A 17,795-nucleotide genomic window follows, 5' to 3' on the forward strand; every position below is an offset into this window, starting at 1 on the left:
TGAAACGTCGTCGTTGAGAGATACAATGGTACCTAGCATATTCTTTTGAAATGTTCTGTTTTCCCTCTTGTGCCATAGAAGAGCCAACGAAGCTATATAAAAACAAATTCCAAGAACGAAATACCAACAATGCCCTCACTCTTGCTCAAAAACAAAGGCTAAACAATATGTAAATATGATGATTAAAGAGGGTAAAAATGTCAAATGGAAGACAAAAAATACCCAATTAAACTGGTGCAGAAGCAGATCACAAATCTAAACCACGAATGGAAAAAATTAAAAAACCTGAAGCTCAAGAGGATGAGTTCTCTCTTGGTTCGGCAAAGAAAATTGTGTCCGTTTCCGTCTTCGTATCCGTGAAATATTTATCTTCTCTCTTGGGTTGGAAAAAGAAAATTGAGGTAATTTCATATGCTATCACTTTGTATTTTGAATTTAGATTATTATCTATATCGTTATAGCTATTTTTGGATCTCTTTTTTGGTGTTTAAAGTTGTTTCGAGACTATTTTACAAAGATTATGTTTTAAAAATAAGTTTTTCATGTCTATTTCAGTTTTTATCTGTTTCCATATTTGTGTCATGCAATATAAATATTCTCTAATGGGTCATTTTCGTTGTTTTTACGAATCGTGGTGAAGCTGCTGAGAGAAGGGTAGTGTGGACGGAAACTTTGATTTCAAAGCGTTTTATGATTTTGTTGAAACTCCTAGACAATAGTATGATATATTTCCGGTCAGGTTTCTATAATTTATAAACAGAAATAGAAACTCGTTTATTAAAATTAAAATTGTACATTTAGGTGAAAGTTAGGGTGAGCACTATATTATTGATATGGATCAAATACATGAAGTCATATCACCTAAGTATAATATGTCATATCACCAAATTTAATTCTTAATAAGTATAAAATTACAACTAAGTCATATCATCAAATTTAATTCTTAATATGTCATTATTTTCTGTATATTATGATTTTATACCATAATTTAAAAATTCTAGACTCCAATTCATAAATCATAAACTCTAGAAAATATATTCTAGACTTATAATTTATAAATTCTAATCCTTAAAATATATTAAAAATACTGATTTTAATATATTTTACTAGTTTGACATAATATAAAATTATGACTTGATATAGTTGTAAATAGTTTTTAAAAGATGAATTTCTATGTAATTTTCCCTACGGGTTAAATACATGAATATCATAATTAAATACAAAATTACAACTAAGTCATATCACCAAACTTAATTCTTAATATGTCATTATTCTCTATATATTATAATTTTACACTATAATTTAAAAAATCTAGACTCCAATTCATAAATCATAAACCGTAGAAAATATATTCTAGACTTTTAATTTATAAATTCTAATCCTTAAAATATATTAAAAGTACTGATTTTACTAGTTTGACATAATCCAAAATTAGACTTGACATAGTTGTAAATAGTTTTTAAAAAATGAATTTCTGTGTAATTTTTTCATATTTCAAAGGGTGAAACTGCACAGTGTATACTTGTTCATGGCCGGGCTTGTGTCGAATCTGGTGGGCTTTTATACTTTAAAATAAATATCAATATATAAATTTATTAATTAATATTAATATGTGGATCGGGCTGGATTGGACCATTCTATTTTTATAAATCTCAAGTCCGTCCAAAAAATAGACGGACTTTAACAGTCCTGGGCCGGACTGGACCTAAAGATAAATTTTTATGTTCTAGTCCGGTCCAAAGGACACGGACCTGGACAGGCCAGGCGGGTACCCAACATGTAAACAGGTCTATTACAGTGACGAATACATGTTTCTTTATTGGCCAATATCTACCTAAAAAATTGCATGATATAAAATCTACTACAATATTTTTTTTAGGCCAATTTTGTTTTTTGTTTTCAATATCATTTACACTTTTTTGAGTCAATTTCTTTTAAGAGATAGATTTAAGGGGCATCTTTGCACCCCCAGTTCGTCGAAGATAAGGGGCTGGAACCATCCATGGTTAAAAGTATGTTGTACAAAATTTGATTTTACAACATTTCACAATTATGCATCCGTTTTAGAAGTCAAAATTCTTAGAAACTTATACAAAATATTCCACATTTCCGTAATTTAAAAATATGGAAATAGTTTCTCACGATGTGATGTGTTTTCATAAATGAATAAATGTTAATCACATATTTAGCAATATCCTAATATTTTAGGCTTAACAGGCATCCAATCCCCTAAACTTGTAACTTTTTTTCACCTGATCCCCTCAACTTAGGGGACAACCTCTCAACCCCCCAACTCTCCAAAAACATCACATACAACCCCTTACACCCCTATGTTCGGTCAAAATATTGACCCGTATAGAAAACGCGCTTGACTGTTGACCACACCAATGCCACGTGTCATTTTTTATTAAATTTTTCCATTGAGACCCCTGCTCGGTGAGCAAGCCCATTTGTGCTCGGCGAGCAACTATCAGAGATGGATTTCGATCAAAATTCTTATGCCAGAATGGAAAATTTTAATAAAAAAGTAACACGTGACATTGGTGTGGTCAACAGTCAAGCACGTTTTTTACACGGGTCAATATTTTGACCGAACATAGGGTGTAAGGGGTTGTATGTGATGTTTTTGGAGAGTTGAGGGGGTTGAGAAGTTGTCCCCTAAGTTGAAGGGACCAGGTGAAAAAAAGTTACAAGTTTAGGGGGTTGGATGCCTATTAAGCCAATATTTTATAGATATGTTTTTATTATTGACACATTTCTCCTATTCTTATGTTTCTTATATTTTTTTTATAAATACGTATTTTCAGTTTCTATTTTTATTTCTACGTAACATACAAAAAGATTATTAAGTTGAAACCATATTATATAATTTTTTAAAGCACCGAATTTTTAGGAGATTAACGCTCGAGTATCGGACACTATGGATACTCGGACACTCCGGAAAACTTGGGGACACGCACCCAACACTTCAAACTAAGTATTTTTTTTTCTTTTCTTTTTTAACATGGGGACACTTCGGGAATATTTTTCGAACATTTTTTTTAAGGACTCACTTGGCCAGTGAATGAGATAATGAATCCAACAATATATGGGCCTGGGCCTTATTTATCATTGGGCTCATATTTTTTATTCCTGATATGAGATGATAAATGCACTCATGTCTATTTTCCAAGCTTATTATCTTATAGAATATTGCTATGTCTTTGACTTTTTGGGCTTAGAATAGTTGTGGTCAAAACAACTTTAACGATTCGGTCTAAATGGAGTCACACCGGGATATAAAGTCTAAGTAAGAACCGCAACGAGAATAGAAATAAACTGAATCCTCCATTAGAAATAGATAGAAAGTGAACGTGTTATATTCATAAAGTATGTTTCTAATATATGTAGATGCATTTTAAATCTACGAGGCTTAAAGAATTGAACTTGGATCAATGTAGACAATATTTTTACATAGTAATTAGGTCACATTGTTAAAATTAATATTAGAGTCAACTCTCCACATATGATGTTGGCTTGACGAACTAAATAAAAGCTGGTGGGCCTTTAATGTTCTAGTCCCGAGAGGTTGACGTTTTGGTGAAATGTTTAAACAATCAGTGATCCTAACGGATATATGAAATAAAAATAAGGATTAAACTCATATTTGGTCTCCGTGGTATCCAAAATTTTATCATTTGACCCATGTAGAATTATTTAATAACATCTGCCTTCTGAAATATTCTCATATGTGACATTTAACCCATTTTGGATAGAAAATTATCCGATTGATTAAATTTTTTACTACATAACACAATTTTGGACATGTGACATGTAAATATAATAAATTTTAAAAAATAATAATATAAACTTAATATATGGAGAAGAAAGAAAAAAATAATTTATTATTTACCCACATATTAAATCCATATGAAAAAAATAAATCAATTACTACATGTATATTATACATGTCACGTGTCAAAAATTGTGTCATGTAGCAAAATTTAATAAATTGATTAGATTTTTATTCAAAATTGGTTAAATGTCTCAATGGTAAAATGTTACCAAATAATATCACAGAGTCAAATGATAAAATTTTGAATACCACATGATCAAATATAGGTTCAATCCTATAAATAAAATCTCATATCATAGACGGAGAGCAAGGGCATTTTCAAATATGTAAATATGTTTTAAAACCATAAAAATAAAAAAAAAATGAAAATGTATAAAAATAAACCTTGTTGTTTGATTGATTTGTAAAGACAATTTTTACGGTTTATAAATTCAGTAATTGCTTCAAAAATTGTTATCATGACTATTTACCTTAAAAATGAGCGATTTGGTGCTATTAAAAGTTTGTTTGGTTTACCTACTGTTTGATGTTGTTGTTTGTTGTTTGCTGCGGTTTGTTGTTGGAAAAAAGCTGTTTTTCCAAAAAGCAAAGATTCACTACTACTTTTCATATATGAAATACAAACAAGAGGTGTGTAATCAAACACTAGAAACTCCCACTTTTAAGGTGAAAAGACAAACATGAGGAGAAAAGAAATAACGAAACACTGCCTAAAAATTGACTTTGCAAATTACAAAGTTTAATTTTACAAATTAACTAAACCACAAGTATTATATGATAAAAAAATAAACTCATATATTTTTTAATTACAAAATTCGCAGACTCCTATTTGTAAATAGACTTGTCCATGGGTCGGACTGGGCCGGACTCGGGCCGGACCTATCGGATTTTTTAGGTAAAAATGCTCGGTCCAAGCCCAGCCCAGCCCACTATTAATTTAGGCACGCTCGGATTGGGCTGGGCTCGGGCTTAAAAATCAAATTCTAAACCCAACTCATATAAGCCCACCTAAATATAAATATAAAATTATTAATTATAAAAAATAAATATTTAATATATAAATATATATATTTATTAATTAACATTAATAGACGGGTTGGGCTGGGCCGGTCCGTATTATTTTTATTAATTCCAACCCTGCCCAAAAATTAGGTGGGATTCAACGGACCTAGACCAGGCTGGACCTATGAACAATTTTTATTATTCAAGGGACACGGGCTTGGACGGTGCGGGCGGGTTTCTGGACCCGTGGACAAGTCTATTTGTAAACTATCACGGGAACTAGTTGTATTGATCAAACTACAAAATTTATTTATATTTTTTTTTTTAAAAATTATGCTTTTTCTTTCCCATTTTTTTCTAAATATTTTATATATTAGGCTTGAGTTTTCATATATATTTAATATTATCCCATTGAGTTTGAAGTGAAGGCTATGCTTACTTTGTTTTTTACAAAGTAAGTCTTACTTTGTGTGTTTTTACTGTTGGATTAATTTTATACTCCATCGTCCAATGGTGAAAACACACCAAATAATAGTACTTTGTCAAAAACAAAGTAACCATAGAAGGTACCTGAGTTTGAACTTCATTTTTTTTTGTTAATTAAATTGATTTTTAATTTATATAGAAAAATTATTAGTTAAATTAACTATAATTATGCTTATTATATTTATAATTAATAGAAGAGTTAGTTGTAAATATTAAATTTGGTTAAAAGTGTGTTGGGATTTCATGTAGTTGTTACTTGTTTTTTTTTTACTCATGGTAGATATCAGTTGAATTTTCTGCTAAAAGTTGTTTCAAAATTTTACTAAATTTTTTTATCTCATACTGAACTGAACTGAACTGAACTCTATTGAAACTGAAATAATAATACAATCTTTTAAAAACAGCAATAATTAAAATAAAAAAGCTTAAAAAAATAATAGTGGTTTTAATAATAATAATGATAATAATAAAAAAAATTATAATAAATAATTATAATTGTAATAAGTAATGATAAACTATTGAACTGAATACTACTGAACTGAAATTACTGATATTAAAATTAAGTGACAAAGAACATGACCTTAATCATTTATTAACGTGTGATTTTTTATAGTTCAAAATTAGCTTTTTATATCTGATGTAGCTAAAAAAAACTGTAAAATCTCATTTCAAAATTGCGAGAAAATGTACTTTTTCGTTTATTTTAAAATGTTCTTTTATGTGTACAATTAAATATCTTAGAAATTTTATGTGGGCGATTACAGATATCAAGAGTCTGTTTGGTTCAGTTATTAATTGTTCGTTGTTAGCTTATTAATTATTAGTGTTCATAAAATTATGATGAATTTTTATTGCTGGCATATAAAATGTCTAATATGGACATGTTTTAAATTTTATTTTAAAAATTTGCGCAATGCGCTTACATTAAAGAAGAAAGAAAAATCCCCACCAGATCCGGATGTGATTCGAACCCATGACCTCCCAAGGCATAGGTAAGCTCTACAAGATAATAAAAGTAACCTAAAGTAACTCAATAATAACTAAAAAAATAAAAATAAATTTTTTTTTATAAAAGTGTATACGTCATTTTATAGATAAAAAAACATCAAGTATAACTAGAAAAGTAAGGAATAAAACCTTACATAAGTACAGGCTATGTTTGGTACAAAATCCATAAAGGTAAAAAAAACGAATACAAAGAGCAAAATAATCCATTAAATGTACAGATAAAACAAACAATAGATAAAATATATATTTCTTCAAACTCCAAATTTGCAGAAAAACATTTGTCATCCCATCTTCAGCATTTAAACTCTTCTGAATCTTCGGATCTGAGTCCTTTCTTTTTCAATCACGTAGATGTAGTGATCTATGTATTAAGATTTACCATTTCTGATCTTGCTAAAACAGAAAAAATTACAAATGAAAAGATAATAAATAACAGATGCAATTCAAGCGGAATAAGAGATTTGGTGATATATATGCAATTCAACTATAATTTATTGAACAAAGAAGAAGAAAAATAAAACAACAGAACGGTGTAAGGAGGAAAAGGGAAGACAGTCTTCCTTTTTCCTCCTAAATAAATGACTGCAACTCGAAAAAGAAGAAAAATCCAATCAACAAGAAGATTAATTGATGAAATTGGTGAACAATTGATGAAAGTTGAAGAAAATGAGAAGAATAGTGTTCTTTTGGTATAATATTATAGAAATAAGAATAATATTATAGAAGAAACATATTTTATGTAAATAAAAATGATAATTTTATCAAAATCAAATAAATATAAAGAACTTTTTATGAAAAATTCAAAAAACGAGCTTGTCGTGAAAAACTCTAAAAAAGTGAGTGTTTACATAAAAAAAAACTAAAAGATGTTTTATACACCTAATTAAACACTATATTTTCTATAATTGGGGATAAAATATTAAAAGCTATTCTAAAAAGCTAAAATAAACACGCTGGAAGTTTAATTGATCAAATTGATAAATTCAAAGATGAATCAAATGAAATCTAAAAAGACATGTGGATTTTAGGATAACTTTTTTTTCGGCCCATTGAACTTGTTCAAAAAGATTGATTGGCCACCTGAATTTACATAGTGTCTCGTTAGCTCTTTCAACTTATATAGTGTCTTTTTAGCCCTCTCAACTTGCTTAAAATAATCTATTGGCCACCTAATTTGTTTAAAATGACCTATTGGCCCCCTGAACTTGCTTATAGTGATCAATTTGCTCCCTGAACTTGTTTAAAGTAACCTACATTGTAATTTATCAAAATCCGTAAAAAAATTCAAAACGTAAAAAGTAAATTAACTCTTTAAAATAAATTAACTTTTTATTTTATACATTTTTATGAAATTTTTATAGATTTAGGGATTTAATCATGATATTTTAAATAAGTTTATGAAGCTAATGAGACACCAGGACCAATCAATTTTTTTTTGGACAATTTCGAAAGGCAACTGATGTATTAAGTTTTTTTTTTATCTTTTACTTTTGTATCAATTGAATTTTGATCACTGAAAATAAATTAAAATTCTGAATTACACAAGAATTGATTATATAATTGACAAGTGATATAAATGTTGGAAAGCCATAAGAAAATTCCTCTTTGTTCAAAAGCTAAAAGATGGAAAAGCAATAACCACTTAAAATTGATTGATGATAGCAACATTTAACTCACATTTTCTTATTCTAGAATTATATAATCATGATATATTTTGAGGAATTAAGGAAGCCGTTTTAGTTAGAGATTTCAAGTTTGAGATTAATTAATTAAGTTTTTATGCAATAAAATTTAATTAGAAGATGATTTACTTAGAAGATATATCATGAATCTCGATTGATCATATTAATTTTTTCAAAAATTTGCAAGAGTTTTTTTTGGAAATGTAAACTCTTTATTACAAAGAAAAATCAGAACTCGTATAAAGAGTCTGAATCAAAATGAACGAACAATAAATGAAATAAAACAATTAGTATTGAAACAGATTTGTTTGGCTAATGTGTGGGTCACTCTGTTCACTAATCTAGGGACGTAAACCATAGAAAAACCTGGGTTACAAACGAAAATACTCTTAATATTGTAAGAACGTTTCCCAGAGCTTTGAAATATCATGAGATTTGGAGGAGAGCCTATCCACAACTTGTTTTGCATCAATTTTGAATAATATCCGGTGGTAATTAAGAGACCATAGCCAGTGCATAGCTTCTCGAAGTGTCACTTCAGCATATTCGGATTCAAACATGTTGAAACAACCCAGAAACTCCCCGCGACTCCCTCTAACTTCCTCTACTTATGGCCCATGCGCCATATTTATTTACTTCCGCAAACGTCGCAACGTCTGCTACATTTTACGTGGCCATTCTCGAGCGGCTGCCAATGTACCTGTCCGCGGCTCGTACGACTATCAGCTATCTATCATGAACTTGTCTACACCGATCTTGTTGTCCTTCATTCCTCCAAGTAACGGAGACTGCAACATTTACCCATCCAGACCAAATTACCCATAGCACCATTGCAATCCGACTTCCCTCTTGCCGACTTGTCACGACACAGCTATGTAACATCCAATCTTTTATCAATTCCAATTTACAAGAGTTAACGTGGTTTAAAAGTTTGTAAATATAAATCTAAAGTTTTTTTCATTAAAGATAAGACTTTTTCCATTAAAATCAATAACAATAATAATTTTAGTCCTTTTATTTTTTTTTCTTATTTTAAATATTTTATATATATATTTAAGAGAAAATAGTTTATATGTTAAGACGTGTATAAATGATATAGAAAAACTATTAAAATTTTATTTTAAATGTTTATTTCGTGAACAAATGAATGAAATTGTAGGGCTCTTTTTGTTGTAGATATTAATTGATTTTTCTTTAAATTTTTTTGTTTCAAAATTTTACCAAACATATTTTAGACATAGTTCTTGGAGTATTCTAACTTTTTTTTTTATCGAGAAGTCTTTTATAAATACTTTACAATGTTTATTATTTGGTACATAGTTTTTTTTTTCTAATTTTTAGTTAAATAATTTATTAGTGTATATATATTTACTTAACGTATCGTATTTTGATAATAAAAATTTATTCCTTAATTTTTATTCAATTAAACAGTTTAATCTTCTTAAAAGATAAAATTTGGAATAGAGTGAATAACTGGATGGAGAATTTTCTATCAAGGGCGGGTAAGGAAGTGTTAATCAAATCCGTCTTACAATCGATCCCAACATATTTGATGAGTATCTTTCTTATGCCTAATCAACTGTGCGATGACATTCACAAAATCCTAAATAGATTTTGGTGGAAATTAGCGGGTACTAATCCTTCAGGCATTCACTGGAAAAAATGGGAGAGTATGTGTAGGCCTAAAAATAAAGGAGGAATGGACTTTAGAAATATTCATTTGTTCAATTTAGCATTGTTAGCTAAACAAAGCTCGAGGATAATTCAAGAACCGCACTCACTGATGGCTACAATACTAAAGGTGCGCTACTTTCCGAATGAAGAATTTCTCCAAGCAAAATATAGGTCACAATCCATCATATATTTGGAGAAGTTTACTAGCAGGCAGATCTATCTTACGGGATGGATTGCGATGTAAGGTCGGGATGGGTCGAACTATACACATTTGGGAAAGCCCTTGGCTCCCGGACAATTCGAACTCGCGAACTACTAGTCTGAGGCCGGCAGACTACCAAGCTAATTGAGTAAGCGACCTAAAAGAAGAGAATGGCAACTGGAATACGGGGTTGATATGTAATATATTCAATGATAGGGATAACCAATTGATATTATATATCCCTAACATATTTCATGTGGGCATTGACACCTGGTTTTGACAGTTCACCCCGAATAAACAATACTCAGTAAAGAGCGGATATTGGAAGGCGATCGAAAACGAAACCGAGAATCCGCAGATCTTAGATCGGGTTAATTGGAATTCTCTATGGAAACTTCATGTTGCTCCTAAGGTGAAAAACTGTATTTGGAGAATGCTATCGCATTGCCTTCCAATAATGGCAAACTTGGCTAAACGACGCAGTTCACTTTCGAACAGATGCCCGATTTGTGATTTGGTAAACGAAAATGAAACTCATACTTTTATATCTTGTGTGTTTGCCAGAGAGGTTTGGGCGCTGTTCTACTCAGACAGCCGTATGGAGCAAGTTCATGACGTTTGCGAATGGTTCTCAGGATTACTAGCGTCGTCTCTGTTTGCTGCAGAATCGGCTGTTGTCGTTCTGTGGCATTTGTGGAAATACCGAAATAAGGTTGATAACACAAGAGAAACTTCTGATCGGATCACGTCCCTGTGAGGCGCTGTTGGGATCGACCGGGGACACTCCGATGCCAAAGTCAGTAGAATATAGGGAGAATAAACTATATTGACGAAGCTTAGAGAATATAAAAGTAAGTGTACCTCGATAGCATGGAAAGGTAGGCTATATATAGTTGAGGAATTCGTAACCCCTAGGTAACTAGAAAACCTCCATTAATGCTCATTTAATGGCGGTTACAAGTTACTCTTAATTTGGCGGTTTGAGACTATTAATGATTCATTTAATAATCATTTATGGCCGAGACGGCGGGCAGCCGTTATCTAGGTAAATGGAGAGATTCGCCTAAGAGATCCGCCGACGGATCTCTTAGAGCTGATCTAGGATGATCCGCCAGACGGCTTCCTTTGCTACGTGGCATATCTTAAGGTAATTACCCCTTTTGGTCCTTATGATTATATCCTAATGTTATCAGAAGCCCCCCCAAAAATACCTTTAAAGTCCTTTAGGGCTTTTGGACTTCTGCGCGCCGTCTTATGCTTCCGCATTTAATGTGCACTCTGTTCAACGTCCTTTGATGATCGACACGTGTAATAGCACACGGCCCTAGGAACGTTTCAAAAACCATCTTTCATCTTCCGGAGTTTCTCTTCCTTTCTCATTTTCCATCTCCTCCCGTTTTCGAAGCTTTTCCTCAGAAACTTCAAAGATCCTACTCAAGCTTCTACATTTCCATGTAAGTGCTTTTTCTTTTACTCTGAATGTTTAGAAGTTCATCTTCATCCTCTGGGTCAACTTCCGAGCTCTTTAATTCGACGCCTTCTCCCAAGATTGAACTAGATTTTAGTTGGACCACATCCTCGTCGGAAAACTCCCAATCTTCTGTCGGCGAGATTAATTCTGGTTTAACTGAGTTCAATAACTCGGTGCGTAACCCTTACCAGACTCGTTCCACCGGAAACCCATCTTTCTTTTCCGGTTTTACCCCGGCCGGTGCCCGTAACCGGTCTCTGGGTTTAATGGCCTCTTCTTCTGTTCCTGTTAGAAAAAAGAATCCTCGAGCGGAGTCTACTTCGTCTCGTATGAGTGCCACGGATTTGGCGAGTCTATCGGATCACTTTTCGTGGATCAAAAATTACGAAACCCAACTCCCAGCTTCTCATCAACGCCCCTCCAATCCGCCGGTGGGCTTCTTTACTGTATTTTGTAGTCATATTGAGAGAGGGTTTCGCCTTTCTCTTCCTCAGATGTTGGCGGATATCCTCTCGTATTTTGACATCGCCGTCAGCCAGCTACACCCCAACGGCTGGCTTGACATGGCGTTAGATTGTTATCTTGCATCAAATTTAGGTGTAGTGTATAATGGCCGAATCTTTAGAGCTGTTCACAAACCCTCCAGGAGGAAGTCGGAGTCTTATCTTACATTTGCTAAATTTGGTGTTTATTCGCCCTTTTACGACAAAATGTCCAACGTTCATAGTTGGGACGAGAGTTTTTTCTACGTGAAGATAAAGGAGGATGACCCGTTAGGTTTTCCTTCTGTCTGGAATTCTCGTCCGCTACACATGGCGGGCGATATGCGAATCTTAACACACAGTGATGAAAAGGTGGCGGATCTCATGAAGCAAATTAAGGCGGATGCATGGACGTATGCGGATGCCTTAACCTTCATGATGAGTGACATTCCTCTGATCCGCCGAGTGGAGGATCAATTCATTTATTCAAAAATTACTCAGTTTGATCAAGGTACTTTGTATAATTCAGGAGCTTTAATTATTCTGATATCTTCTTTGACAGGGGTGTGTCTAAGGCAAATCGTGCTCTTGCAGAGACGCGCAGGATGTTTCAAGAAGAGGAAGCCCGCAAGAAAAATCAGGAGGCTAACCCTCAACCTGATACGGGCAAACGCCCTATGGAGATGGCTATCGATCCGTCGCTGAAGAAGAGGCGGCCCAATAATGTTGGGAGTACCAAGATAATGGTGGACGCGATTAAATCCGCCAAACCTACTGAGAAAGTGGCTCAGGTAATCAGTCTCTTGATTTTGTTTCCTGCTCATCTGATTTTAAAGCGGCGTATGATTTTTCCTGTTTAAGCAGATGGCGAAGCCTGATATCGGCGGATATTGGTCCGCCAAGTTTGGGGTTCAAGGAACTTTTGAGAATGAATCTCTCTTAAGTGACCTGGACGAAGCTTTAGGACAGGTGGGAGAAGTACAAAAGGATTATAACCAAATTCCTGAATCGATCCACGTCCATAAGGGAAAGTCTGAGCTTCTTTCGATGAGTTTTTTAAAAGAATGTGATGATTTGTTTCGTTCTTAGGCTAAATCCTTTTGTTTTTTCTCAGCTGTATGCTCGTTTGCGCACTCTGGAGAATGGAGTTCTTCAGAATGTGGCGAATAGGGCAACTATTGAAAAGCTAGAGAAAGAGATAGCAAATTCCAATTCCACTATTGCCACTGCCAACGCGAACCTAGCCTCCGCTACCGCTGCTTTAGTCCTCCGAGACGAGGAGATACAAAACCTGAAGGCAAAAATAGCTTCTGATGCTAAAAGCCATGAAGATGCTCTTGGGGAAGCGGAATATACAGTGGGCGAACAAGCCTTCTTTTATAGAGAGATGCTTATGGCGTACTTCTATTTATCCCATCCTGAAGTTGATTTCACAGATCCTGAGTTCGCTGTCCCCGAACCGGAAGATGTGGCAAGGTTCAAGAAGATGCCCAATGCCAAGGAGTACCTTCGCAACTATGTGCGAAAATGGATGAAGGGAACCCTGCCGGACGTCAAACCTTCTACCACAGTTGCGCTGGATGACCTCCAGGAGATGCCGTCCAAAGCTGATTCTGAACAAAAAGGGGATAAGGAAGTATCTCTTGAAGGCGGATCCCTGACTGTGGAGAAGAAAGACCCTCAAGTGAGCGTTGGGGGCGAAGGAAGCACAAAAGAAGATGCCCCTATTATCATTTAGTTAACAAGTTTTTGTAAAAACTTTTCAAGCATAATTCCAAACATTGCTATGTATAAACATTATGCTACTTCTATCCTTGCGCAGGACAGTGTTTTTTAATGTGAGTATGTTTAGGATTTTTGTTTGAAGTAGGTGGCCAGCCATACTTCATTATATGAACCTTTGTGAAGGTTTGGAGCTGTTCTATTCCTTCTTTAGAGGAAGTAAAGCTGCCCAGGGGTTCAACTTGCTACCTATCTTTGAGGTGAAGTGAGCCGCCCGTAGGACTTGTGAATTCCTTTTTGAAAAGGATAAGAGAGTGTAAAGACCTTGCGTCCAAGGATCGTTTTAACTCTTATTGAAGATTGGGATCCGCCTAGAGACGGATCCGCCCATAATATCCTCTTATGTGCTTTAAGATAGCGATATATTGCGAATGTGGAGAACGTTGGGTGCCTCCCCTTTCTTTTTAAGACTGGAATATTGATATTGCAGCAGTAAATTATAAAAAGAACGTGAATAATAAAACCAATGATATTTATTAATGGGATGAACACCTTATTACAGCGGACAGGTCTTTTATAGATGAGCCTCGTCAAAACCTTTAACAAGAAAAACCCCATGGGAAAAAGCTTGTTAAAGGAAAAAGAGTACTCAAGACCACACTTTATTTTCTAACAAAGTATTTGCGGAGATTTTGGAGGTTCCAGGTGCGTGGCATGGTGTTGCCCTCCGTATCTTGTATTTTGAATGTGGCTGATCCCACCTTCTCCACTATCTGGTATGGACCTATCCAATTGATCCCCAACTTGCCCTTGCCTTCTCGAGATTGGACTTTATCAGCCTTGCGAAGCACAAGATCTCCTATCTTTAGATCCACAAGCTTGACATTTTTATCATGATAGGATGCGATCCGCTGTTTATATACTGCCATGCGTACATAGGATTGATTCCTGCGATCCTCAACCTGATCCAGACGCTCCCTTAATCGCTTATCGTTGTCTTTTTCACAGTAAAAGGCCACTCGATCACTGGGGACTTATATTTCAACGGGGATTACGGCTTCCACTCCATGAGAAAGGGCGAATGGCGTTTCTCCCGTAGCAGTTCTTGGGGTGGTGCGATAGGCCCACAAAACACTTGTAAGCTGGTCCGCCCATTTTTTTTCGTGTTCACCCAACCTCTTTTTTATCCCTTTTACAATCGTTCGATTGGTCACTTCGGTCATTCCATTGGACTGGGGATAATAAACGGAGGCGAATCTGTTCAGGATGCCCAATCCCTCACAAAAAGCTTTGAATTTGCCACAGTTAAACTGTGTCCCGTTGTCAATGATGATGGTATGTGGAATGCCATATCTTCCTACGATGTTATCCTTGACAAACTCCACTATCTGTTCTGCTGTAATGGAGGAAACGGCCTCGGCTTCTACCCATTTGGTGAAATGGTCCACTGCTACTATTACATACCTCTTTTGCCGACGAGTTGGAGGAAACGGGCCAACGATGTCTATTCCCCAAAGGGCGAACGGACGACCTTCAATAATTGGTCTCTGAATGTGCTTGATAGTGTGTGACTCATTCGCATGAATCTGACAACTGTGACAAGATTCCACCAAACTTTGGGCATCTAACTCAGCTGTGGGCCAGTAGAAACCTGCTATCCTGGATTTCCTCAAGATCGTGGCGGATGCTTCATGCGACCCACAAGATCCTTCATGCAGCTCCTTGAGGATCCGCTGCCCTTCTTCTGGTAGAATGCATTTTAGCCAAGGATGACTAAAGGATTTTCTGTAAAGACCATCATTGATCAAGGAGAAGTAAGCTAATCTCCTGACAATCCTCTTCGCCTCTTCCTTGTCTTCAGGTAATGTTCCATTTAGTAGATATTGGCGGATGACTGTCCTCCAATCATCTTCCACCGTTGTGAGTACGGACACTTCTTTAGTAGCGAATGCTGGAGCCATTTTTACCTCGAAGGGACAATCTGGATCCGCCCAGTTTACTTCATAAGAAGCCATTTTGGCCAATTGATCAGCCTCTGTATTGGATTCCCTTGGTATGTGAACCAATTCCCACTTAGTTTCTTTAGCTTCAAGGTTATCTAGGATCTTTTTGACTTCTGCTACATACTTGGCTAGAACCTCGTCCTTCACCTCGTAATTCTTGATCACCTGGTTGACCATTAGTTTAGAATCGCTGTATATCACGATCTGTTCCGGGGTGATTTCTTGAAGTAGGCGTAAGCCCAATATTAGAGCCTCGTACTCAACATCGTTATTAGTAGCATGGAAATTTAACTTTGCTGCGTATCGCAATCTTATATAGTGGGGACCTTTGATCACAACTCCTACACCAGCTCCATCTGCAGAGGAAGCTCCATCGGTATACATCGACCACTCTTCTAATGGAGGCTTGGGATGAGATATCCCCTCGTCAGTGAATTCATTCACGAAGTCCGCCAGGACCTGACTTTTCAAAGATGACCTGCTTTCATACCTTACATCGAATTCGCCCAGGCGAATCGCCCATTCCATCAACCTTCCCGAAGTGTCCGGCTTCTGTAATACCTTTCTCATCGGTATATGGGTTCGAACTATCACGGTGTGCGCCTGAAAGTATGGCCTAAGGCGAATTGCCGTGGTTACGACAGCCAATGCCATTTTGTCCAACTTCGAATATCTGGTTTCAGCATCTTTCAAAACCTTACTCACGTAATAAATGGGGAATTGTTGGCCATCTTCTTCTCGCACCATGACTGTGCATACGGCTTTATCCGTAACTGACACGTACATGTATAGATCCTCCCCCTTCAAAGGTCGACTCATCATGGGTGGCTCTGTAAGGAACCGCTTGATTCCTTCGAATGCATTTTGGCAATCTTCATTCCACTCAAACGCCTTTTGTCCCTTGATAACTTCGAAAAAAGGATAACATCTACGAGCTGAGCAAGAGATAAACCTGCCCAAGGCTATGATACGCCCATTGAGGCGTTGTACTTCTCTGATATTCCTAGGAGGTTGCATTTCTAGGACTGCTTTGACTTTGTCAGGATTTGGGCTAATTCCTCTTTTGCTAATCATGAACCCTAGAAATTTGCCATATGTTGCCCTGAAAGTGCATTTCTCTGGATTCAACTTGATGTTGTGGTGGCGAAGTACGTCCAGTACCCCCCTTACATCCTCTGCATGCTTCTCCACAGTTGTACTTTTAATGATCATGTCATCTACATAGACAGAATAATTATCAGTCTTACTGTCTGCAAATATCTTGTTCATCATCCTCTGATAGGTAGCTCCTGCGTTTTTGAGCCCGAAGGGCATGACTTTAAAACAATAAGTCGCTTGATGAGTTACGAACGAGGTCTTGATCCTATCTGAGGGCTCCATCGGGATTTGATGATAACTTGACTTTACGTCAGTAAATGAATACATTGCGTGACTAGCCGTTCCATCTACAAGCATGTCTATGCATGGCAAAGGATAATTATCCTTAGGGCAAGCTTTATTGAGATCCGTAAAGTCAATGAACATGCGGTAAGATCCGCCAGCTTTCTTGACTAGCACTACGTTCGCCAACCACTGAGTGTAAAGTACTTCCTCAATGGCATCCGCCTTTTGGAGCTTGGCGATTTCTTCTTCTATCGCTTTTTGCCTTTCTGGACCATGATTTCTCCGCTTCTGAGCCACATGAACTGCATCTTTATCGATGTTAAGCTTGTGGGTGATCACATCTGGGCTGATTCCCGGGAGAACTTCGTCCTTCCATGCAAAGACATCTTCAGCTTCACAAAGTACTTTGGTGATCGCATCCCGGATCTTGCCCTGTAGCCCCTTAGCTATTCGCACCTGCTTCTCTTCTGCCACAAAGTACATTTCGGTTTCACCTAGGGCCATTGTGACACGCTCTTCCTCATCTTATTCTTTAGATTGAGGGCGAATCGTTAAGGATGCCGTATATGTTTCTTGGGCTACCTTTTGACAACCTTTGACCATCACACCTCCCTTGACCGTGGGAATGTAAAGTGTCAAATGGCGAATAGAGATAAGAGCTACAACTTCGGAGATAAAAGGTCGTCCAAGGATAATGTTATAAGCTAATTGTCCATCCAAGATCGAGAACTCCAAATCTCCTCTCCAAACTTGATCATTATCAGCAAGCTCACAATCCAAAGTTACTTGGCCTTTCGTCTGAATGGTATGACCTGTCACTCCCAAAATGTCAACCACCGTTGGCT

At 35.9% G+C, this 17,795-nt stretch overlaps 1 protein-coding gene across 1 annotated transcript; it reads left to right on the forward strand.

Moving 5' to 3' along the window:
• The first annotated feature begins 273 nt into the window (after positions 1 to 273).
• LOC136215939 (uncharacterized) lies at positions 274 to 13,679 on the forward strand. The gene is made up of 3 exons (XM_066002959.1): positions 274 to 401; positions 12,405 to 12,633; positions 12,707 to 13,679. Exon 3 carries the CDS (start codon positions 12,912 to 12,914, stop codon positions 13,578 to 13,580), a length of 669 nt encoding a protein of 222 aa, XP_065859031.1. The 5' UTR covers positions 274 to 401; positions 12,405 to 12,633; positions 12,707 to 12,911; the 3' UTR covers positions 13,581 to 13,679.
• Positions 13,680 to 17,795: the final 4,116 nt, after the last annotated feature.

The sequence above is a fragment of the Euphorbia lathyris genome, chromosome 1 (genome assembly GCF_963576675.1).
Source record: "Euphorbia lathyris chromosome 1, ddEupLath1.1, whole genome shotgun sequence".
NCBI classification, from domain to species: Eukaryota; Viridiplantae; Streptophyta; class Magnoliopsida; order Malpighiales; family Euphorbiaceae; genus Euphorbia; species Euphorbia lathyris.

Coding starts and splice junctions, on each gene's coding strand:
- LOC136215939 (XM_066002959.1), top strand. CDS start 12,912: ATGATTTGTTTCGTTCTTAGGCTAAATCCTTTTGTTTTTTCTCAGCTG.